Source organism: Theropithecus gelada, chromosome 16 (genome assembly GCF_003255815.1).
Source record: "Theropithecus gelada isolate Dixy chromosome 16, Tgel_1.0, whole genome shotgun sequence".
Classification (NCBI taxonomy): Eukaryota; Metazoa; Chordata; class Mammalia; order Primates; family Cercopithecidae; genus Theropithecus; species Theropithecus gelada.
In genome coordinates this window covers 36,834,602-36,860,313 of record NC_037684.1, presented here as the reverse complement: position 1 = coordinate 36,860,313, position 25,712 = coordinate 36,834,602, and the positions used below count along the sequence as shown (strand labels likewise).

General features: G+C 36.0%; 1 protein-coding gene across 1 annotated transcript in view; it reads right to left on the bottom strand.

Moving 5' to 3' along the window:
- Positions 1-25,712, bottom strand: part of TANC2 (tetratricopeptide repeat, ankyrin repeat and coiled-coil containing 2) — a 481,882-nt gene that overhangs the window by 340,567 nt on the left and 115,603 nt on the right. Inside the window, exon 3 of the mRNA XM_025361091.1 lies at positions 17,289-17,360. Within this exon, the coding sequence (XP_025216876.1) occupies positions 17,289-17,360 (72 nt within the window). The remainder of the gene's footprint in view (positions 1-17,288; positions 17,361-25,712) is intronic.

The following is a 25,712-nucleotide window of genomic DNA, read 5'->3' as shown; positions in this document are numbered from 1 at the left end:
TTCTCTCACTCCTCCAAAATGACAGTATCTTAACAGTAGAGACTTTCTCTCATTTGTGTATCACATAATTCAGCCTGACTGAGACATGGGTATTAGGGTAGCCCCCAGCTGGACAGAGGGGCAAAGCTGACTCAGGCCTCCAGTCTTCTGTGGAGACTCAGCTCTGGCCCTTCCATCTGCCTGGACTACTCTGTCCCAGGGTCTTCTTTTGGTGTTTTCGTCTCACAATCTCAGCACAGAAGGGACATCTTTACTTGCAGAGGCGTTAATGCCCTGGCTAGAATCTCCAGTGCAGACTTGAACAGAAGTAGTAATAGCAGACATGAGAAAAGGAAAAACTTTCAGCTTTTCAATACTCTGTCTGTATCGGTGGTATGCAAATAGAAAGGACTCCTGATGAAATAAATTCTATGAATGAAATCTATATGGAAAAGCCTTCAAGAGGAGTGCTAATGTTATTCTACAGAAATCACAGGCAAGAGACAAACCATGAATGTAAAGATTGTACAAAAGCCTTCAGTAACCATATTCCCTTCAGAGACATGGGAGAATTCAAAATGAAAAGAAACCCTTTGAACAATTTCAGAGCAGGACAGTATTTGATCTATAGTCACCTCCAAAACATACATGAGATCTCACACCGAAGACAAACTTTATGACTGTAATCAGTGTGGAAAGTTCTTCAAAAACAGCTCCTGCTTTGTAGTGCACAAGAGAATATACACTGGGCAAAAACTCAACACAAAGACTGTGGGAACCTTTAGTAGGAGCGCTCATTTTACTGTGCACTGGAGTGGATATCCACGTTGGAGAAAACTCCACAACAGCATTGACTGGGAAAAAGTAGAAACTTTCACCTTACAACGGCTATACACATATGAGAGAAACACTATGAATACGATAAATTCAGGAAAAGTCTTGAGCAGGAACTTTAATATGACTGAACATGTTTAGACACATTCTGGGAAGAAAGGCTATAAATGCAATGACCGGGAAGGTTTTCAGAAGTTATTCAACCTATGCCTATGGAAAAAGGTGAGGACGTATAAAGGAGAGAAATCGTATATGTAATGAATATGTTAGAAAGGCTTCAATAGTCCTTCTTGCCTTTAGAGATACGAAAAGTCACACTGGAAAGAAACCTTAAGACTATATACCACATAGGAGGGCCTTCAGCCAAAAATTTTCTCTTGTTCTACATAAGAGAATTAATACAAGGAAACAAACCATATGACTGTTTAAAAAAAATCAGTAAGGACATATATTTGAAAAATATAATTAGGTTCCAATTCCAGGAAAGATGGAGTACACATACCCTATCTTGTCTCTCTCATTGAATACAACTATAAACCCTGGAAAAAATGCACAGAGCTTAATTCCAGTTTCCCATCTGGCATGTAAGGAATTTAGAAGTCTTCACTTCATCTAACATGTAAAATACTAAACACAACGAAAAATCAACAACTCTTCTTACATTCTTTAGAGAAGTGAAGTTACAACGTAAACTGCTGTGCCAAAAGTTGGAGGGACAGACAGGTGACTATAGAGAATAACAACTTACCAATGCAGAAACCCACAAGCTGCAACCTCAGTGGGAACCAATACAGAAGCACGAAAACCTCAACTGTAGATGATGAATTATTGGAGGCTCACACAGACAAGCCTGAGAAATCAAAATTCCGAGGCGACCCAGTTTCAGAGGGGCCCCCATCTTTTGTGAGTTTTATCTCCTGGAGCACTATGAGGCTCTCAGTAATTATTGAAGAAAAATCCACTCCTGCTTCCAGGAGGGGCAGAAGGAAGGTAACCATTTTGAAATGTACCAGAGAATGGTATTCTTAACCATTAGGAGAAATTATTTTCCCAGAGCTTAACCAAACTTGTGAATGAAAAATACCAAACTTCAGCCTCCTCCAGCCATCCTGTTCCACCTAACTATGAGAAAGGGAAAAACAAACAAACAAAAAACAAAGAAAAAAACAGAGAAGCACTGGTAAAGTTCACAGTGAAGGGGCACAGGTTCACCAAAAGACAAGAACTTACGAAAGTACCATAGGATGCTTCCTTTTCCCACGCACCTGAACACTACATTACTAAAGGTTTATTCACCACAGTTCCTTTCACTCAAAACATCATGTCTACCTTTCAGTAAAAAATTGCAAGACACATTAAAAGGGGAAAGATACTGTTGAAAGAGACAGAGCAAGGATTAGAAACACACCCAGTTACAGTGTGTCCGGAGTTGGTTCCTTCCGATGGGTTCCTGGTCTTGCTGACTTCAAGAATGAAGCCGCAGACCTTCGTGGTGAGTGTTACAGCTCTCAAAGGTGGCACGGACCCAAAGAGTAGCAAGATTTGTTGTGAAGGGCAAAAGACCAAAGCTTCCACAGGGCAGAAGGGGATACAGATGAGTTACCACTGCCAGCTGGTGTGGCCAGCTTTTATTCCCTTATTTGTCCCCGCCCATGTCCTGTTGATTGGTCCATTTTACAGAGTGCTGATTGGTCCACTTCACGTAGCACTGATTACTGCATTTTACAAACCTCTAGCTAGCTACAGAGCCCCGAGTGGTGCGTTTTTACAGAGCACTGATTGGTGCATTTTATAAACCTCTAGCTAGCTACAGAGCGCTGATTGGTGTGTTTTACAAATTTCTTGTAAGACAGAAAAGTTCTCCAAGTCCCCACTCGACCCAGGAAGTCTAGTTGGCTTCACCTCTCAACAGCAGGGATTAAACATCCTGCTATACACTGGTTCTGACTATAAATATAAACAATTATTATTAATATGCTATGAGATTTCATGAAAAAAAGTAGACAACATGCAAGAACAAGTAAGTAGTATAAGTAGATGGAAATTCTATTAAAGAATAAGAAAATGCAGAGATCGAAAACATTAGAATAGAAATTAAGAATGCCTTTAATGGGTTCATTAGCAGACTGGACATGGCTGAGGAAAGAGTCTGGTCTTGAGGATATGTGAATAAAAACATTCAAAACTGAAAAGCAAACAGAAAAAAGAACAGAACACCTAAGAACTGTGGAGCCATTACAAAAGGTGTAAATATGCATAATGGGAATTACAGAAGAAGAAATATTTAAGTCAATAATGACTGAAGATTTCCCCAAATTAATGTCAGACACCAAACCATAAACAAGAAAGCTCAGAGTACCCCAAGCACGATAAATGCCAAACAAACTAAGCTTCAGTAAAACATATTCAGACTTCAGAAAATCACAGAGAAAGAAAAAAATATTAAACCATAGGGGAAAAAACCTTACCTACAGAGAAGCAAAGAAAAAATTATTAATATATCTGACATCTCCTCAGAAACAATACAAGAGTAGAATGAAATAAAGTGGTTAAAAAAAAAAACAACCTAGAATTCTGTACCCCGCAGAATCATCCTTCAAAAGTGAAGGAGAAATAAAGACTTTCCCAAACAAAAACAGAAAATTTGTTGCCAGTAGACCTGCCTTGCAAGAAATGTTAAAAGTTCTTCTGAGAAAGAAAATGATATAGGTCAGAAAGTCTGATCTACATAAAGAAAGAATAAGCTTTAGAGAATGAATATGTGAAGATAAAGACTTTTAAAAAAATTCTTAATTGTTCTAACAGATAAGGTGTTCAAAATAACAACAGCAACAATATATTTGATTATGTATGCTTGTGTGTCTACGTGTATATGTATAACATATATATATACACATACACACGTTTGCATGTATGCTTGTGTGAGTAAAATAAATGACGACAACGATATAAGGAATGCCAGGAAGGAATAAGGGATATTTTGTTATTACACAGTATCTGCACTACCTGTGAAATAGTACAGTATTATTTGAAAGTGAACTTAAGTTTATTGTAAATATATATTGCAAATCCTACGCAGCCACTAAAAAAGGTGAAAAAATAAGTGATATAAGAAAGGAAAGAAAATTGAATTATATAAAATTTTGAATTAAAACAACAAACGGCAGAAAAGAGTAGAAGACAAATATAGAAACTGTAAAGGGTAACAAACAGAAAACAGTAATAAGTATGGTAGACATTAATCCAACTATATCGATAATCACTTCAAATGTCAATGATCTAAATATACCAATTAGAAGTCAGAGATTGTAACAATGGGTTAAAAAACAGACCCAACTAATGTGTTACTTACAAAAAACCCACTTTAAAGGAGTCAATTCCCCAACAAGACTTAACAGTCTTGACTGATGAGTATGTAACAAGAGAGAATCAAAACACGAGGCAAAAATGGAAAGAACTACATGGATAAACAGATGAATACACTATCACACTTGAGACTTTGATAGCCTTCTTTCAGAAATGGACAGATCCAGTAGGCAGAAAATCAGTAAGGACACAGCTGAACTCAACAGCACCATTAATCAACTGATTATGATGGACACCTATAGACTACTTCACATTACCACAGCAGAATACACATTCTTTTCAAGTGCACATGGAATGTTCATTATGAATGAACACATTCTGGGCAATAAAGTACACCTTAACAAACTCAAAAGAATAGAAATCATACAATGGTTGCTCTAAGACCACAACAGAAAGAGAGCTGAAAAATCCCAAATACTTGGATAGTAAACACACATTTAAATAACACACAGTTCAAAGAAGAAATCTCAAAAGAAATTTTAAAATATTTTGAACTAAACAAAAATACAACTTTTCAAGATCTGTAGGATGCAGTGATAGACTGAAATTTATAGTGCTTAATATATTAGAAAAGAAGAAAGATCTAAAATCAATAATCTAAGCATCTATCTTAGGAAACCAGAAAAAGAAGAGCAAATTAAATTCAAAGCAAGCAGAAGAAAAGAAATAATAAAAACTAAAGCAGAAATCAATGAAATTTGAAATGGGAATCAATAAGAGAAAAATCAACAAAACCACATCCTGGTTCTTTGAAAAGAAAAAAAATTGAAAAGATCAATAAAATTGAGGAGCTTCTAGCCAGCCAGGCTAAAAGAGAGAGAGAAAGACACAAATTACTAATCCCAGAAATGAAAGAGGGGATATCACCACAGATTTCATGAACATTAAAACGACAATACAGGAATATTATAAGCAATTCTACACCCACAATTTGATGACTTAGATAAAATGACCAATTCCTTGAAAAACACAATCTGGCAAAATTCTTACAAGAAAAAATAGACAATCTGAACAGGCCTATAACTATTAAATAAATTTAATCAGCAATTGGTAACCTTCTAAAACAGAAAGCACCAGGCCCAGATGGGTTCACTGGTAAATTCTACTAAACATTTATGGAAGAAATTATACGAATTCTCTACAATCTTTTTCAGAAGGTAGAAGCAGAAGGACTACTTCCTAACTTATTCTATAAGGTCAGCATTACCCTAATGTGAAAACCAGACAGATACAACAAGAACACTACAGAAATTTCTCTCATGAACATAGATGCAAAAATTCTCAATAAAATATTCACAAATCAAATCCAACAATGTATAAAAGGAATTATACACCATGACTAAGGTATTTATACCAGGTATGCTAGACTGGCTCAACACTTGAAAATTGATTAATAAAATCAACCACATGAACAGGCTAAAGAAGAAAAATCACATGATCATATCCATATGATCAGATCCATAAAAAGCATTTGACAATATCCAAAAGCTCTGAAGACTGAAAATGAATATTATCAGGCAGACTGGGGACAGAGTTCTGAAATGGTATTGAGTTTACTATGATTTTTCCTTGTATTTTACCTGGCTTGGAGAGCTCAAAACTCACAGAAGTATCTACTGGGTAAGGTCAGAAAAAGTTCCAAGAGAATCCCTCCCTTTCTGGTCTGAGGACCAGGAAAAGGGGCCCTTATGGCTCCAAGAGACTGGAGAAAACCTCCCCCTTTTTTTTCCCTTTCCCCCTTTTCTTCCATCCCAGTTCCCAGGCAATTTCATGGTAGTAGCAGCACAGATACGGTAGTGGTGACTGGCCAAGCACCTGAACTCTGAGAGAAGGGAATCTTTTTCTCTTATCCCAGGAGTTGTGGTCCCAAGGGTGTGAAGCACATCCTCATTGCTGTTGCTTTTTTCTCTGTCTGTTCTCCCATCACTTGGTCTGGATGAAGACACAGCTACAGGAAGTGACTGGCAGAGTAGTTAAACTGAAGCCCCCATTTTCTGTCCAGAGGACTGGGCAGAAAGGTCCTGGGGAACTGGAAAATGTTGGTGAGATTGTGGTGATAAGAGATCAAGAAAACAATCCCATAATGTTGTGGATGAACTATTGGGCTCACCTCTGAGTTGTGTGTGCATGGATCTGATCCTAAACAGCATACTATAGGCTTTTGTAACAGAGCTACAAGTTATACCACTACTCTGGTTCCAAAATGCACAGTGGGTCACACTCGTGGGACTGACCTAAATAGCACTGCAAATACTTTAAAACTTGAACTGGTATTTGACCACAGACTCCAGAAGGCAGGTAGAAAACTGTCCTGGACATAATCTGGGTGACTGGCCTCTGACACACAGACACAAAAATCAACACTCTCCTTAGGATTTAAACAAAACTCAGGGTCTCATGAAATAATATTCAAAGTATCTACAACAATCCTAAACTATTTGGCATATGAATAAATAGGAAAATCACAACTTGAAAGTGAAATGTCAATAAACAAATGTCAACCCTGAGATGACACAGATGTTGAAATTTAAAACAAAAACAAAAAACAAAGACTTTAAGGCAACTCTATAACAATGCTTCACTATGTAAAGGCAAACATTCCCAAAATGAACGGAAAGACAGAAAGTCTCAAAATCCGGCATGTATTTTACATGTAAAGAATATCATGCTTCCTATCAGCCAAATTTCAAGTGCTCAGTAGCTACATGTGGCCAATTATTATGTATTATACCATGAAGTTCTAGACCTATATTCAGAATCAAGTCCAATCAGTCTCTAGAAAGTACGATTAAGAAGTATGATCCAACCACCAAAGACTAGAAAAATCCATGGATGATTACTCTTACCACATCCCCATTTAACTCACCTATGTGGTCTGTGCAAAAGACAGACAAATCTTGGAGAATTATGGTAAATTTTTATAACTTATTCAGGTCATAATCTAATCCACTGTTACTTTAAGTGCCTTTCCATTCCATAGGGCACTATGCTGGTCTACCACACTAATAGTATGTTCATAAGACTTGGTGAACAGGAAGTAGCAACTAAACTAGGTATCTTGGGAAGAGGCTTATTGCAGAACTTCAGGTGAATCTTAGGGCAGACCATGAGTATTTTGAAAAATAGCTATGCCATCCTCTGCAAAAAACTATTATTCTTTTTGGAAAGAATAGTTTTTGGCTTATTACAGGGCTTAGAATAAATGGTTTGACCATGTGCCACCATATTACCATGTGACCTGGGCAGCCTGCCGTGAACTTAGTATTACTAGACCAACAAAACAATATAATTGGGTGTGCACTGCAGCACTTCATTATCAGATGGAAGAGTGTATGTGAGATGAGGGTTCAGCAGGTCTTGAATCATAAATAATCGGTATGAGTAAGTAGCCATAAGTCCATGGCTCCTACTTTTGCTACATCATTTCTTTTCTCTCAATTTGGATGTAAGATCTGATCTCATGGAGAATTTTTCTATGACCATCTGACTAAGGGAAAAAAGTCAGGCCTTGTTTAATGATGGTTCTGCATGACATGTAGGTGACAATAGCACAGCAGCTCCATTCAGGGGTGGTCCTGAAGGAGTGGTGAAGTGAAGAAGTGAAGCCCTCCCTGTGGCAGAAATTTGAGCAGGGCCTGATTGTCCGTTTCAATTGTAAGGAGAGATGACAGAGGTACTATTCTATACTGACTCACGGACAGTGTTTAATGGTTTTACTGGATATTCAGAGACTGAAAGGAACAATTACCGAACTGATTACAAAGATATCTAGTGTCAAAGAATTTGGCTGTATCTCCTTGAAAGGGAACACATATGAAATAATTTATGCCCCATGTGAATCCCTGACAAAGAGCAAACACGGCAGAGAAGGGGCTGCTTAAGCTGGTAAATAAGATGGCTTGTTCTGGGGACTCAGTCAGTCTCAGCCAATGAAAATGGCCTACCCAGCCACTCTACCCTACCCTCATTAACAAAGGGATGGAGTTTATACATGAACTTAGCAAAATGAACTTCCACTCATCAATACTAATCTAAGACCACAGCTGAATGACCACCCTACCAGCAGTCCATACATGTGCTGGGGGATAGGTAGGTAGATATGCCAGTATATGGTACCATTCACAGGATGAGCAGAAAATTACCTCTCTGCTCATTTCTAGCTCCTTGTGATTTCCCCTTCCTTTTTAATAAATCAACTATAAATTTAAAATAAATTTTGTTACATTCGTTATCTACCACTTCTGTTTATAGTGCAAAGGTTTTCAGGTTTGTCTTATTCTGCCCCCTTGTGGGAACTAGCTCTTCAATCTTTCACTAGGAAAAAAACATTAAAACCAACTGCTCTTCAAATGAAACAAAACAAAAAAATGTATCAACTCCATAATAATTTCCCCCAGGCTTTACCAATAGATCCCTTCCTCATCATTTCTTATCCAACTGTTTATGACCCTTCAAAAAGACTTATAAAGTTTTTCAAAGGAGCTTTTATAACTTTTATATCTTACCAGAAAAATTCACCTAAGAATATTTTAAAATACAAATCTTTCTAGATGTTCATACCTTTACCAAACTTATTTTATTTTTTTTTGAGACAGTCTTGCTCTGTCGCCCAGGCTGGAGTGCAGTGGCACAATCTCGGCTCGCTGCAAGCTCCGCCTCCCAGGTTCACGCCATTCTCCTGCCTCAGCCTCCTGAGTAGCTGGGAGTACAGGCATCTGCCACCACGCCCAGCTCTCTTTTTTTGTTTTTTGTATAATTAGTAGAGGCGGGGCTTCACCGTGTTAGCCAGGATGGTCTTGATCTCCTGACCTCATGATCCACCCACCTTGGGCCTCCCAAAGTGCTGAGATTACAGGCATGAGCCACAGCAACCGGCCTTCCAAACTTTTTAGTTGTCATGCTTTTATTCCTTTTCTTTCATAAAGGTGAATAAGCAAGGAGTGGCTTCTACAAGGCTTCTAGTGTTAATTAGGCCAATTATCATAAGTTAAATAGAATATTTAATATGTTCTGATACATAATGTGCTCGGGGCCACGTATTCCAAGAGCTTAAGATTATAAATTAATTATCATAATCACTTTGCAAATCTGAGCACTCATATATGAGGAAATAGTGGAATACGTAATGGATTACTTACACCATCAACCAACATGCAGATTTTAAGAAATTAACAATTTAAGTATGTTCCTGGAGGGATGGCCATGCTATATTGCTAATGGAGAGAGAAGGGAGAATTTTTTTTTTTTTTTTTTTTTTTTTTTTTTTGAGACGGAGTCTCGCTCTGTCGCCCAGGCTGGAGTGCAGTGGCCGGATCTCAGCTCACTGCAAGCTCCGCCTCCCGGGTTCACGCCATTCTCCGGCCTCAGCCTCCCGAGTAGCTGGGACTACAGGCGCCCGCCACCTCGCCCGGCTAGTTTTTTGTATTTCTTAGTAGAGACGGGGTTTCACCGTGTTAGCCAGGATGGTCTCGATCTCCTGACCTCGTGATCCACCCATCTCGGCCTCCCAAAGTGCTGGGATTACAGGCTTGAGCCACTGCGCCCGGCCGAGAAGGGAGAATTAAAACTGCATTTTATTTTTCAAAAACCTTCAAACTAGTTCGTATATGCATATGCATCTTGCATATGCCAGTATGAGCTCAGAGGAAAACATGGAAAGATACAGACTGAATGTAGGTATTTCTTACTTTAGGAGAGTGGAATAGGAAGAAGCCTTAACATATCCTTTTTAAATGTCTACATTGTTTGGTACAAAGTAACTTTTTAAAAAATTAATGAAACTATAACAATAAAAAATATAAAGTATGACTAAAATATAAAAATGCATTCTGACACATCCCTAACATTCCAAATAATAATGAACTATTGGCCTCAAGTTGGGGCTACGTATTCCAAGAGGCATCCCAAGTTTAATTTTATAAAAATAGTGTGTTTTAATTAAAAAAAATCTACAACAAATTAAATTTCAGAAGAAATACAGAACTAGAAATAAAGATATTTCAGAGGGATTTATCATTTAAGCTCAGATCTTCCAAATAGTATCCAACCACCAACAAACAAATACGTACTTTATATATCAGAATGAAAAGGTTCTAAATACATGCTACCAACAATGCTGATTTGAAACTTGGGATGTAGATAAGTATAAAGCCAGAATATATTATAAAATTAATATTTCCTGTAGGAAAATAATGGTGATTTCACAACATTATTCCGAGAATTCAATGAGGATTATGTGAAAGCACCTAGTCCACAACCTGGCACATACACAAAACAGTCTTATTAATTAGTAACGCTACTATACTAGATATATTCTTATACTGAGATAAAGAAGTAATACACTGAATATTGAAATAATTTCCTTGTTACTCTATGTAATTAACCACAGTTGGTTCAAGAAAGAAATCATTGTAACTTTCCAGACTGAAGAATAATTTGTGTGTTTCAAGAGCATAAACATCTCATTTCTACTAAATATTTTACATATTTGCAAGGAAAGAGGATCAGAATATAGTATATTTGACAATTTAATATACTAGTTCTATTGACACATCAGCTGGTATTAATCAAATAAAGTTGGCTACAAATAATGGAAGTCATGCAAAGCCACACCGTACACATTTTCCCATCTTCCAGCATGAGCTGGTTTCATGGACATCATTACACCAGTACACATCTTGTACACCAGAACTCAATGCCTACATAATGCTATTTTTGCAAAAGAAAATAAAAACTGGGTTTCAACCATATCATGCTGGCTCATCTACCTACTTAATGTCTAGAACCAAGTAAGTTGCTTACATATATATGATCGCTAATGGAAAAAAAAATCATTTAATGCAGAAAATGGAGCCAGTAAAACAAAACAAAAAAATACCTCTGATAAAGTAACTCAAGATTCCTGAAATGCAGAATCTGAATTCCTAGAACTATAGTTTCCTTCATCAAACTTGATAGCCTAAATACAAGGCACTAGCACTGTTCTGTATGCAAAGACCCTACTATTAATAAACTCCTATATTACTAGGAAAAATGGAGACCCACAGACAAGACAAAATACAGTAAGTAATATAGTCCAATTATATATAATATGCTATTGGAGAGTAGAAAATAACCACCTAACCTGCGACAGTCATACCGGGGTTAAACTAACACAATCAGTTTTACAGTCACATTTCAAGAGTCCATCTCCCATCTCTGACATGTAATAAGCAGAAGACACTGGAGGTTCCTGCCCCTAAACTGGAGCAGTGAGTATGAGCATGCTTGAGTCAAAATCCACTGTACTGGAGAGACAGATCAGAAGCCAAGGAACTTGTTAACACACAGGAAAGAAAAGGACCCTGATGCACAGAGGATAAGAAATTGGCACAGTCCAACAGACATCATATATTTCTGCTGCTACTGGAGAAGAAACATGAAATAGAAACAGTATCCACAATCAAGGCAGATTATCAGGCAGTATGCACCTGTATGGGGATCAGCTGTTTACAGTTAGCGTTTGTTCTGAATGAACTAGCATCTGTCCCAGTAGGTTGATATTGGTGCACACTAATTTTACAGTATTTTGAGTACTATCTGTATTGTAATAAAATGGAAGGGTACTGGTTCTGGGTTAAGATGAAGTAGGCACACTATGCCTTAACTGAATGTAACCAAAACCCCTGAATATAACTGAAAATCCTGGAAAGAATGATGAACCAGCAACCTGAGACTCAGAAAAGAAAACACTAGTGGGCAAACTGTGGAAGAAAACTAGAACTTAAAGTACAACCAGTTCAGCAACGAGTTTCCAGCTGTTTTTTATGTACCCCAAACCCCAAGACTGAATCCAAATCCTGGAACTACACACCAGGAACAAACACAAAGAGATACAAAATAAGTCTTCTCTTTCTGGTTAGAAAGTGGGAATGGAGGGACTGAGTGAATGGGGGAAATCCCCTGGCTTTTTCTTCCTTTACCTTTCTCTTCCAGCCCTGTCCCTAGGCAAGCCCATCTCACAACCAGCAGCTATAGCTGAGAAGACACATAAATCTCTGAGGAAGAGGAACTTTTCTTATTAGAGGACCAGTGGTACAAGGAATGTGAGAGAACTGCAAGGAGAAATAGACAAATCCACACTCATAGCCTGAGATTTCAATATTCCTTGCTGTTCAACAAGTAGAAAGAAAATGGGCAAGAATATAGAAAACTTAAATAACACTATCAATCAACGTGACCAGGTTGACATTTATAGAACCTTCCGCCCTAAAACAGCATAATACACATTCTTTTTAAGTGCACACAGAACAGTTATTAAAATAGATCATTTCCTGGGCCATAAAACAAGTCTCAACAAATTTAAAACGATTCAACCTACAGAAAGTTTGTCCTCTGATCACAATGAAATTTAAGTAAGAATCAATAAGACAAAGATATCTGAAAAACTTCCAAATGTTTGGAAACTACATCAACACACTTCTAAATAACACATGAGTCAAAGAAGAAATCAAAAGGGTATTTTGAACTAAATGAAAATACTACTTATCAGAATCTACATAACATAACTAAAGCAGTAAATAGAAATTTCTAACACTAAACTCCTATATTAGAAGAGAAAGCTCCCATATCAATGACCCCAGCTTCTACCTTAAGAAACAAGAAAAGATAAAATTAAACCCTGAAGGCAGGCAGAAGAAAGAAAATAATAAAGGACAAAGTATAAATCAACGAAATAGAAGACAGGAAAGCAATACAGAAACCAAATACAAAACTGAAACTGATAGTCTCTGAGATGTGTAAAACTGACAAATCTTTGTTAAAAATGATCAGGACAGTGAGAAAGAATACTCAAATTACCAGTATCAGAAAGGAGAATGCTTACATCACTACAGATTATGCAGATATTAAAATGTTTCTCAATAAGAAACACATAATTTGAATAGTCCTATATTTATTAAATAACTTGAATTCACATTTAAAAACCTTCCAGCAAATAAAATTCCAAGCCCAGTTAGCTTCTGATAAATTGTATCAAACAGTTAAGGATGAAATAATATCAATTCTACTACAGGATGTAGCTTAGGAAACTGAAGAGGAGGAAACTGAAGTTGAAACTTCCAACTTATTCTATGAGGCCAGCATTATTCTGATTCTAAAACCAGACAAAGACAGTAGAAAACAAGAAAATGAAAAGTCAATATTCCACGTGAATATAGATGCAAAAATAATTTAAATTCTTAGCAAATCAAATACACCAGCCATACAAAAACAAGTCACAGGTCAGACCTGCCCTCCTTTAGAGCACTGCTTCCTATCATAATAGTTCAAATTAAATAAATAATGAAAATATTTGTACCACATACTTAAGTAAACCGATCAGGTTTTCTACTGGAGGTGACTCGCTTGGACATCAATTACTCTGGATTCTGCTAAAGAACTGAAGACATTATTCTAACATCTCCTTTCCTACACATTATTTATTTTCCCTGGAGTTCGGAACTTTCTTTTGCTTACTATTTTATGTATTTATCACCAATTCAATCTTCAGACTCTCATTAGTTGTGTAAAACTTTTCTAAAGACAATTAACTGCATCCGGTTTCTACCAATCTCATTTTCCTGAAGATGGCTCTTCTGGAGGCTTCTAACCCACTCCAATCTGAACTGCTAGCCCTTTATCCCCTTCTTTTTATTGTCATTCTGAAAGATCTTTCTGCTTTGACTTTCCTATCTCTTGCAGTTCATTTCTTTCATTTGTCTGTCTTTTTTATTTTGATGGATCACATCCTCCAACAGATTCCTTAGAAAGTGTGTAAGACAGGCAGATTGTTTTTGAAAATGTACATATCTAATTCTATTCTTATATTTGAATAATAGTATCAATGCATATGGAATTCAGAGATTGAAAATTATTTTCCTTCAGAACTTTGAAGATGCTGCTTTATTTTTCAGTTTCCAATGCTACCACTGAGAAGTGCAAAGCCAACTCATTCCCTCCCACCCGCCAGAAGCATGAACGATCTGTTTGGCCCCAGTGATTTCAAATTTCACCACAATGTGCCTTAGTTTGGATCTATTTTCATCCACTGTACTGAGCATAGAGTGAGCCTTTTCAGTCAGGAAACTTTATGCTCTTCAGTTAAGAAAATTATCTTCAATCATCTCGTTGATGATTTCTTTTCCATTTTCTCTGGTGTTTCTTTTGACAACTATTATTTGAATATTGAAATTCCTGGAATGATCCTGTGATTTTTATTAACACTCCTCCGTTTCTTTTTATATTTTTGTCCTTTTGCTCCATTTTTTCAGAGATTCTTTCAGCACATTAGCCTCTGATAATTTTATGGAGCTTTTGGTTTTTACTATCAGAATTTCAATGCCTAAGAGCCTTTTTTAAAAGTCATAATACCACTCTTCTATGTACTTTTTTCTTGTCTCACGGTTATTTTCTCTTATTTCTGGGGATAACAGTTATATAATTTTCCTCTGCAAAATGTTTGTCTCTCCAAGTTGTTTTATTCCATTTAATTTCTATCTTTCATACATTTAGAGAGCTTCTTCAAATATCTACTAATCTTTGTTAGCTGCTCATATTTAAGAGCACAGGACTGAAAAGCTGATTTGGAGCTTTGATACACGGAGTGAGCTAACTGGCCTGTTTATTTCAGGAATCTCTGATGACTAAATTTCCTCTTTCTTCTTTTATCTTCCTTTTTTTGGTCAGATTCTCCAGAAAAGACATTTTTTTCCAACCTCCTGCCTGAAATCTGAAGGTCTAACTGCCAGTATTCTGGGAGCCCAGTGGGAGAAAGACAGGAGGGAGATATCTAAGGTCCAATTCTCCTATTTTTAGCATGGGACTTCTGCCCTCAACTATGCCTGGTGTCTCCTAGGCTAGAGTGTTTCTGGTTTTCCCCACTCCTAAAGATAAATTTTGCTTTTGGTTAGGGGTGAGGAGTTCAGCATTTGCCCAGCTGACTGGTCAGATGGTTTTAGGGAGGAAGTCCCAGAAATCCAATGCTTCTTCATCTGACTTTCAACCAATTGTCATTTCATCTCCATTTCCACACACTGTCATTCTCAAGCTTGTTGAGACCTCTTGAGGTTGTTTTGTTGATTTCCTCTGCTACTGTTAGAATTCAGTTTTCAATTATTCATATACTCTCCAGTTTCTAAAACTGTGTTGATATTTTCTCCTTCCAATCCTTCCTTACTGATCTCTCAGTGGGTTTCTGGAGGTAACAAGCGTTTTATGCTCATCCCATCTTTTACTCCTAATAATACTATTTCTCATTCATTTCAACTCATTATAGTTTTTTAAAATTTTCTTTCTGGCCAGGCATGGTGGCTCACACCTGTAATCCTAGCACTTTGGAAGGCTGAGGTGAATGGATCACTTGAGGTCAGAAGTTTGAGATCAGCCTGGCCAACATGGTGAAACCTCATCTCCACTAAAAATACAAAAAAGCTGGGCCTGTAATCCCAGCTACTCTGGAGGCTGAGGCAGGAGAATCGCTTGAACCCAGGAGGCAGAGGCTGCATTGAGTCAAGATCAAGCCATTGCACTCTGCACTCCAGCCTTTTTTGAGATTCTGTCTCAAAAAAATTTTTTTTTTCTTTTGAATAAAGAGATATTACAAACAAAGTATCTAAAAAGTTAAGAAACATGCTTTTACTATCAATTAACTCTAACAATGATACAATTCCTGGTGACTTCAAATTGAGATCAGGTAGTTGTACTCTGGATCACAGAAATCCCTGGTTTTGTTGTCTGAAGTTTTAGCTTTGTTAATAAAATTCAATTACGCTCACTGATTTGAAAAATATTTTAACTGACAAAGCTCAGAGTAAATTAGATAAGCGATTTCACACATCTGTATTTGATATTTGATAAAATTTAAGACATTTAATAATTACAAAAATTTTAGTAATAATTTGTACTGATGTTATTTTTAGAGTTTTGCATAGATAATCTCATTTTTATATCAAAATATGTTTACAGGGAAAATAAGAGTGAACAAGATAAATTCCAGACATAGTCATAATACATGCTTATTACTTAAGTATGATAAAGTTTAGCACAATTTAAAATTTTCAACACATATTATTCTTCTTTTTATTTTGCAACAAACAATTTTATAAAAATAGTAGAGCTCTAAAACCTGGGAAGAGCAAAGTTGGAGAAAAAGAGGGACACGATTATAGAATAAATAAATCTGAAGCTTTTACAGAATTAAAAACTGCACATTTGTAAATCTGAGCTTTATTTTATTTTACGCTATTACAGATTCTTTGAAAACCTAACTCAATAAATGATTGAAATTTTATAATCTGTTCAACAGTTTGGGTTCTCAATTCTCATTCTCTTTGAGATCAAGTCATTCATTCACCATTTATTTAGTGACTACTATATACTATGTACTTATTATTGGCACTTAAGGATACAGCAGTGATCAAAGCACAAAAATCACTGCTATCACAAAACATCCATTCTAGTTTTGAACAGAGAAAATAAACAGAATAAATACGAAGGTGGTAAGTACTATAAAGAAAAAGGAATGCAGAGCTGGTGATCATGCAATGTTAAATAACTTAGAAAAGGTCTAACTGGAGATTTCACTGACTCAGAATGTTTTTACCTACTTTCAAAGTTGTCCCTTCAAAAATTAATCAAATGCCTGTGATAATAAATTTTAAATAGAAAAGGAAAATAAGAAGGAAGATCCTAACATAGCAATTACCAACAAAAACCATTTCTTCTGAGAGAGCTACGACAACAAATACTATATTGATGAAATTTAAAAAACCAGTGTGTGATGATACTCCAACAAATGTTGAAAATTCACTTTTGGTTACATTCCAAAAGTGGTATCTCGATATATACCATAATGCTTCAAAATTACTTAAACTTTAATATCATTTAAAACGCAGGCACTAGACAGTATTTAATTTTCTTATATCTTGAATAAATAATATACAGATTTTTATATCATATCATTTAAATCCTAAATGAGAAACTAGACTATCTAAACTATACCATGGCAATATCCTAGTTTCCAAATTAAGTACTAGCAAGAAATATCTAATGTTATTTTTTGAAATTTAATAATCAATTTGATGAAAATTTACCTTGCCCAGAGCGGCTTTGGCGAGAGTCTACACTTGACTGTCTTCGATCCGGTGGTTCCTCGCTCCCTCCATCTGCATAAAATTAAAAACAGCATAAGTAAATAGATAATGAGATTGACATAACAGTGTCTCTGACATTATCTACATATTAAAACTACTATATGGATCATTTATTTCTATTTCCTATAATCTGGATCATTAAAATATTTGAGGATTTTTCTTATATAAACCAATGGTTCTTACCCTTATTTTTGTGGGTTTACACTCCCCTCTTGAAGTCTTAAGAAAGTGTAGGAGTTTTTCCCCTCCCCCATATGTATATACTCTACTTTGTATATAATGAAGGAAAGTTAGCAACTCCAAAGTTCAGTCACAGAATTCCAGTTAAGAAGGCCTGATTTAAAACAATTTTTTAAATTAATTACAGCTGCTTTTTCTGTCTAAAGTACAACAGTACATCAAATAATCCCTAGGACTGTTTTACTATAATAAGAATTACATACATTATGTTTTATAAGAGATAAAAATCAATAAACCTATAAAAGAAATCAATAAAAGCTAAAAACCAAATAAATCTTGAGTTTACCATGATTTTTAAAATTATATAGAAACAAATCCATTTCATTATATACATCTTCTTTTAAGAAATAAGCAAAACACTCATGCACTTTAAGAAAAGTTAAAACAAATTTTACTTTATGTAAATAATTCCCTCAATTTTGTTACACAGAAACAGAAAAATTACACATCATAAATTCATTAAAATAGGCACAGTAAAACAGAAATTAATACACTGAGAATGTAAAGTATAATATAAAAAATGAAACTAAACCAAGCAAAATCTTTAACATAGTGGTCTATACACTTACAAATTTGTTATCACTTTAATCAGATAAATGCATTAAGGCATCAACAATTTCCTTTGTTCTTTCTTTCATACAATCACTTATTTTTTAACTCGACATGGAAAAGGGGTAGTAGCTGTAAGCAGGTTTAATAAAGAGTATTCTTGCTCTGTCATCTACTTACTCTATGGTTTATTCTTTGTAATAGAGCTCGCGTATTAACATCTATTGCTTTTTAAACAGATGGCCTGTTTTTTAATTCATTATTGATAGAAAGCTTCCTTTTAAATATATTTATTATATGTAAGGCCTAGCAATAATTAAATCCAATTCATGTATATAGATCAACTATTCTTTATTTTGTAGAGGGCTGTTAAACTAGCAAGTACAGCAGCATTTAATCGATTCCAAATATACAATGACAATACAAAATAGTAAGTACATTGCCAGGAAATATTAATATCTCTTAGTCCACAGTAATCTAGTAAAACACTCCACTAATTTAATTAGTCAGATTTGTAAAATAACTTATCACATAGAAAGATACTCAAAGTAATAGGCAACCATATTTTTCCTTCCAGTATGAAAATCCTGTTTAAATATAAATCAGTTTAAATATTATTTTAGTTCTGCTGTTACTACATAAGTTACCATATTTGAATAAAAAGACATGTTGACAAAACAAGGTGTTATCTGAAAGACAAATATGAGAAATTTTTCTTTGACATTATTTTAAAAAATTAAAGCAAAAATCAAGTCATGGATTATCATCTCTGAATGGGTGATCTGCCTCTGTTGAAATTAAAACTTAAATTATTTAATTTTGCCCTTTTAAAGGAAATGTGAACGTTTATAATCCTTCTTAACTGTACTTCAAATTCTAAGTAAACAACTCTATAAATTATATGGATTCTTTTTAATAAGGCTCAGTATTTCAACTGAGTCAACTCAAATTTAATTTCTAAGTTTTAAACCCTCTATGATTCCTTCCACCTCACTCTCTTGTGAATTAATATTCAGTATGTCCAAAAATCCTAAAGTTTTCTCTTCTTTCTAAAATGTATTTAAGAACAGACAGAAAGGCAGCCAACAATTACTATGTACTCTCTGCCAGGTATTTTATATAGTTCATCAAAGCCCTATGAAGTAAAGTCCTATTTCACAGCTAAGAACACTGAAACTCATGGTGACTAACTGAAATCCAGTGACAAAACCAGTAAAAGTGAAACGGGATTTTAACCCAAGGATGTTTGACTCAATACATCTCTCTGATACTAATTTCTACCCAAATTTATTAAATATTCTAAGTTCAAGTCATGTTCCCATTTTATTCTTTTCTCACGAAAACGATGTTAAAAAAGCACTAATCAGTAACTACAGCAATTCTTCCTTTACAGAATAGAGGCATTCTAACAAAGCAGGTTATAAAGACTTAGTCTTACAACATAATCTTCCTATTTGCTTCCAATATAAAATCAAAAGACATACTTTCTAAAGAAAAAAAAAAAATGTTTTTCCCAAAACCCAAGTTTGTTCTCTCTATTTATTCATTCTACTAAAAGAGAGCTTCTCTTGACAATGAACTGGACACAACCAAAATAATCTACCTCATAGGAATTCTGGTACACTGCCGCCCCAGGTCTCTATTACTGTTCCTTTCTAATGAATACCATTATTTAAGAAATTCTAGGGCTGGGCAAAATGATTCACACCTGTAATCCCAGCACTTTGGGAGCCCAAGGTGGGAAGACGGCTTGAGGCCAGGAATTCCAGGTTACAATGAGCTATATGCTAAGATCACACCACTGCACTCCAACTGGGTGACACGAAGAGACTTTGTCTCTTTAAAAAAAAAAAAAAAAAAAATTCTACACTCTATTAAGAAAATTTAGTACGTGACATTCTGTATACCCATGCTTGGGTAACTAAAGTCCCTATCATGCATCTGTTCCCCACATCTATGAAATCTATCACCGCAAGCTTAGGTATACATGCTTTACAAGGAATTCAAGAAAAAAGCTGCTCTAACAAGAAAAATAAGTAAAACTAGTTCTTTCTAAATGCTTACAGTGTGAAAATATGATATATTTTCTTTTTAGTGAAAGGTCAATGCTCATGACATTGATACATGAATAACTCTTATCAAATCAACTACTTGAGATGGAAACATTTTTAACTCACCTATAGTTAGGCACAATGTTAACCTGCATGTGCTGTCATAGAAATTACACTGTGAGAAACAACTAAGAACCCTGATCTACCTGCTTAATGTGTTTTTAAAAAATCTTTAAACGCATTTACCTACAATAATTTGCATTTTAAAAAGACACCCCTTATAGTACTGTAGAGACTAGGGTGGTGGTTTTCAATACTAGATGAACAAACACATGTGGTTCTGCTCTAATAAAACTTCCTTTATGGTCACAAAATTTTAATTTCTTATAATTTATATGTCACAAAATATTATTATTCTTTTAATTTATTTCAACCATTTACAAATATAAAAACCATTCTTAGATTATGGGCCCTACAAAAACCAGGAGTGACCTAGATTTTGCCAGTGGTAAATGACCCCTGATCTAAAGGCAGGGAGATTAGTTTAGAAGGCTAATTAGAGCAATCTCTGTGAAAAGGAATGAGTTGAATGACTTGAGAGTAAGGCCAATAAGGATGAGAAGGCGGCTCTGCAAATGATGTCTGGCCTAGGGGCCATTGAAAGTATAATGGCTGCATGGGCTCAAGGATCCTCTTCTTGGCTCTCTCTAGATGATCCTTTAGGGAGTAAAATGTAAAATTCCCCCAAACCACCCCAAATAAATGGAATACCTGACTGCTTAATTACATGTTACATCTCAATCTTCTCTGTGACCAAGAAAGGCTCTTACAAGGTGACTAGAAATGCACCATGCATTGTGAAAGGGATTTTTTTCCCCTTAAGTAAAGTTTACGGTTTTTATTTTAAATAAACATTGCTGAAAACCACAATATCTAGATTATGTTGTAATATCATTTCCTATTTTCATGAAAAACTAATGTGTACATCATTTCTACAGTCCGAATTTGAGACTTGGGTTTGAAACCAAAATTATATATTTGAATATTAAAATCCATTTATAAAAATTTCTGTAAACAAGTATTTTACATAAACACTTCATAATAGTTAATAAGGAAATAAAAGCAGCCCACCAAAAATTTCTATTGGTAACCTATTTTCTCCAAATGCAGAATGAAAATATGGCATGTCAAAAAAGACAGCCCAGGCAAAATAGAAGAATACAACAGTCCTCTGTAGAGGACCTACTCCTTTTATTTAATTTGTAATTATTTATACGTTTTCATGAAAAAAGCCCAATGGAACCCAGTAATCATTAAGATACCTGAGACAGACATCAATAAATTACTAGAGGAGATATGAGATAATGTGCCTGTGAATGAAATACAAAAATAAGAAGCTTCTTAGAATATTTAATTTGTATTCTACTTTTAGTAAAGTTACCAGGAAATGTGTGGGAATATATACTCACGTACATACAAATGCACAAAAAGTCAGCATGTGGGCATTAGACCTGAGTTTTAGTTCCATACCTGCCATTTTTAGATGAGTTTCTCTGAGCCTCAGTGTTTTCATCTGTAAAACTGAGGTCAAAGTAACATCTTCCTCTGAAAGTTGTGAGGTTCAAATGACTTAACACATGTGACAGTACTTTGTATTCTCTAAATTGGTGATTTTCAGCCAGGAGCAAACCAGGGACTTCTAGAGACATTTTTGATTGTTACAATTGGAAGAGTGCTACTCATTTCTAAAGAGCAGAGGCTGGGGATGCTGCTAAATATTCTAGAATTCACAGGACTGCCTACCACCACAAAGATTTATCAGGCCTCAGATTTCAACAGTGCCAATAGCTGAGAAATATGTTCATAATGTAAATGTTCATAACGATCGTAATTATCAAAATTATATACAAATAAGCTAATTATCTTTCTGTAAATAAGTTTCAAATATACAGAAAATACAGTGAAAAATATAACTGACACTGATATAGCAACTATCAAACTTTACCAAATCTTAAGATTTCCCATATTTGCATCAATTTGTTTTAAACTAAAACACTACCAGTTATATACAGCTGATATTTTCATTATACAGTTCTCCAATACAACTTCCCTTCTTCCATCCCTCCCCAAATTAACCATTATCCTATCTTAATATGTAAAATCACATGAATGTTTTTATACTTTTATTACATATATATGCCTCCACAAATGTTTACATTATATAAGTGTAATGATACTATATCATCCAGCAATGTGCCATTTTTACTTAATACTTATGTTTTGAAATTTATCTGTGTGGACATTCATTTTAACTCTAGAATAGTATTCCACAGTATGAATATATCAATGGTATCTATTCTCTTACTAATGAAGATTTAGACACTCTCCAAATTTATAGTACTTCAAAAGGAAGTCTGCAATGAAGCATTTCCTACAGCACATGTCTAACCTGCTTGTATATAAGCTCCTTGTGCACATGTTCAAGATATAGAAGCGAAACTACTAAATCATATAATGCAAAAACTCTGTGAGAGCAACCAAATTTCTGCCAAAGACAGTTGCATTAATTTTTATTTCCACAAAAAGTGAACGTTCCCATTTCCTCACAATCTCATGACTACTACTCAGGTTTTTTTCATTTCTGCTAAAGAATGCGAATTGCTATCTGATTCTTGTTTAATTTGCCTTTCCCTCATTAATAATGAAGCTGAGCATGTTTTACTGGCCATTTAGTGTGTGCATATTCTTGTTCATATCCTCCGCCTATTTTTGCCACAACTTTCTGCTCTGCATGTTTTCTGATAAGAAATCTACAGTCATTCAAACTGTTGTTTCCCTCTAAGTAATGTGTTATTTCTCTCGGGCTGCTTTCAAGATTTTTTCTTTATCTTTAGTTTTCAGCAGATTGATCACATAGAGATTGGGTATGAATTTCTTTGCATTTATCCTATTAAGGATTCAGTCAGCTTCTTGAATCTGTAAATGTGTGCTATTTACCAAATTTGACAAATTCTCAGCTATAAGTTCTTCAAATACTATTTTAACACCACATTTTTCCTTGTCTTTTCCTGGAACTCCAATGGTATGAATCTAGATCTTTTGTTACTACGCTACAGATTCCTGTGGTTCTATTCCTCGTCATCCTTGCTTTTCTCTCTGTTGTTTAGATTTGGATAATTTCTATGGATCTGTCTTCAAGTTCACTGACTCCTTCTGCAGTCACCTCCATTATGCTACTGAACCCATCAAGTTTGCTTCTTGTTTGGGTCTTTATATTTAGTATTTCTAAAATTTTCATTAGGTTTTTCTTTTTATATCTCCTATTTCTTTCCTAAGACTTTTTATTTTTCCATTCATTTCAAGAAGGTTCACATGGTTGCTTGGAGTATTTTAAAATTATTTTCCCATTGGGAATTTATTATTTTTAATAAAATAAAATATAGGGTGTTGATTTAATTTCATACATGAGAGATAAACAGTTAAGACTTTTCAGGCTGAAATATATTACACTTCAGAAGAGAGGCATCAATTGTTCTAGTAACAATAAAATGTTTCCTTTATTATTTTACCCCATAGAGAAGCATTTTTATAATAGTTGCATTAAAATCTTTGTCAGATAATTCCAATATCTCGGTCATCTCTTGGAGTTGGTATCTATTGTCTTTTCCCTTGCAAACTGCTATTTTCCTAGTTCTTTGTGTATCAATTTCATATGTAATTTGTATGTCACACTTTGTATGTAATTTTGGTTGTATCCAGACATTATGAATGTTTTGAGTTATGAAACTCCAAGGCTTCTTTAATACTACAGGAAATGTTACATTTTTCAAAGCCTTTGCTGTTGATATCTGCACTGCCTGTGTACCCCAAAGTGGTCAGTCAGAGTGCTGGGCAGTGATCTGTTAGGTCAGTTCTAAAGTCCATGGTATGACACTTAGGACCAAATTCACACCTGTGAAGCTCAGGGGTGACTCCAAGAGCTCATAAAAACTTAATGGGGTTGACTTCGAGGTGCCCCTCACCGCAATCTTTTTAGCTCTTTCCATTTCCCTAAGCCTTCTCTTTTGGTACCCTGACAAAACCTGGGGCTATAGTAACCTTGCTCTGCATGTATTTCATGACTATATCTGTGTCTGGAGCACAGTGGTAGGAAGAACGAAGGGGGGAAAAAAAAAAAGCTTTCATTAATAATCTAAAGAATGGGACTATAGCTCCACCAGAGAGGATGAGTTCCCCTTTCTCACTATTTTGGATTATGTGAATTCTTGATGTTATCACTAACGTGGGGGGCCAGGGCAGCAGAAAATAAAACAACAGGAAACGGGGGTGCGCATTTGGCATATTCTGAGTGTTAAGAGTTCCTTTCTCATTCTTCAAAACAGATTTAGAGGGCTTCCACTGTAGATATCTCTTTCTCTGCCCTGGTGCCCACTCCTAGTTTTTGAACTACATTGTAAACCTAGCCTCCATGCCTGCTCCAGTGCCAGGTGAGTGCCAACAGCTTCAAGCTCCATGCTGGCCCCTGCAGCCCCAGGCTCCAGATCTGTCCTACCACCAGGCTGGCCCCACATATCTAGGGCTCCAGACCTATCTCACTGCCAGGCCAGCCCAAGGGACCTGATGCTATATGCAGGCTCCTAACTACTCAGTCTGCAGGCCAGCCACAGGCTCCACGCTGGCCCCAGAACCAGGCCAGCTCTCAAAGTCCCAAGCTTCAGACCTACCCTTTGCCAGGCTAGCATCTGTGGCCCCAGGATCCAGACCTGACCCTGAGGACCAAGGCTCCAGTTGACCCAGGTCCAGGCCCATCCCAACAGACCCTGACAACAGGATGCACCTTGCAGGCCCAGGCTCCAGGACCAAGACTTGCCTCAGAGACAACAGGTAGGAGGATCGCTGAAGCCTGGGAGGTCAAGACTGCAGTGAGCCATGATTGCACCACTGGGTGCAATCTGTCACCCACTGCACTCCAGTCTGGGCGGCAGAGCAAGACCCTGTCTCAAAAAAAAAAGAAAAAAGAAAAAACCGCCTGCATGGCAAAGAAAACAATCAATAGAGTGAAGAGATAACCTACAAAATGGAAAAAATATTTGCAAACCATACATCTGATAAGAAGCTAATATTCAAAATATGCAAGGAACTCAATTCAATAGCAAGAGAACAAATTATCTTATTGAAAAATGGACAAAGAACCTGAATAGACATTTCTCTAAATAAGACATATAAAGAGCCAACAGGTATATAGAAACATGCCCAACAGCACTAACCATCAGAGAAATGCAGATTAAAACCACAATAAAGGCCGGGCGCGGTGGCTCAAGCCTGTAATCCCAGCACTTTGGGAGGCCGAGACGGGCGGATCACGAGGTCAGGAGATCGAGACCATCCTGGCTAACACGGTGAAACCCCGTCTCTACTACTAAAAAATACAAAAACTAGCCGGGCGAAGTGGCGGGCGCCTGTGGTCCCAGCTACTCGGGAGGCTGAGGCAGGAGAATGGCGTGAACCCGGGAGGCGGAGCTTG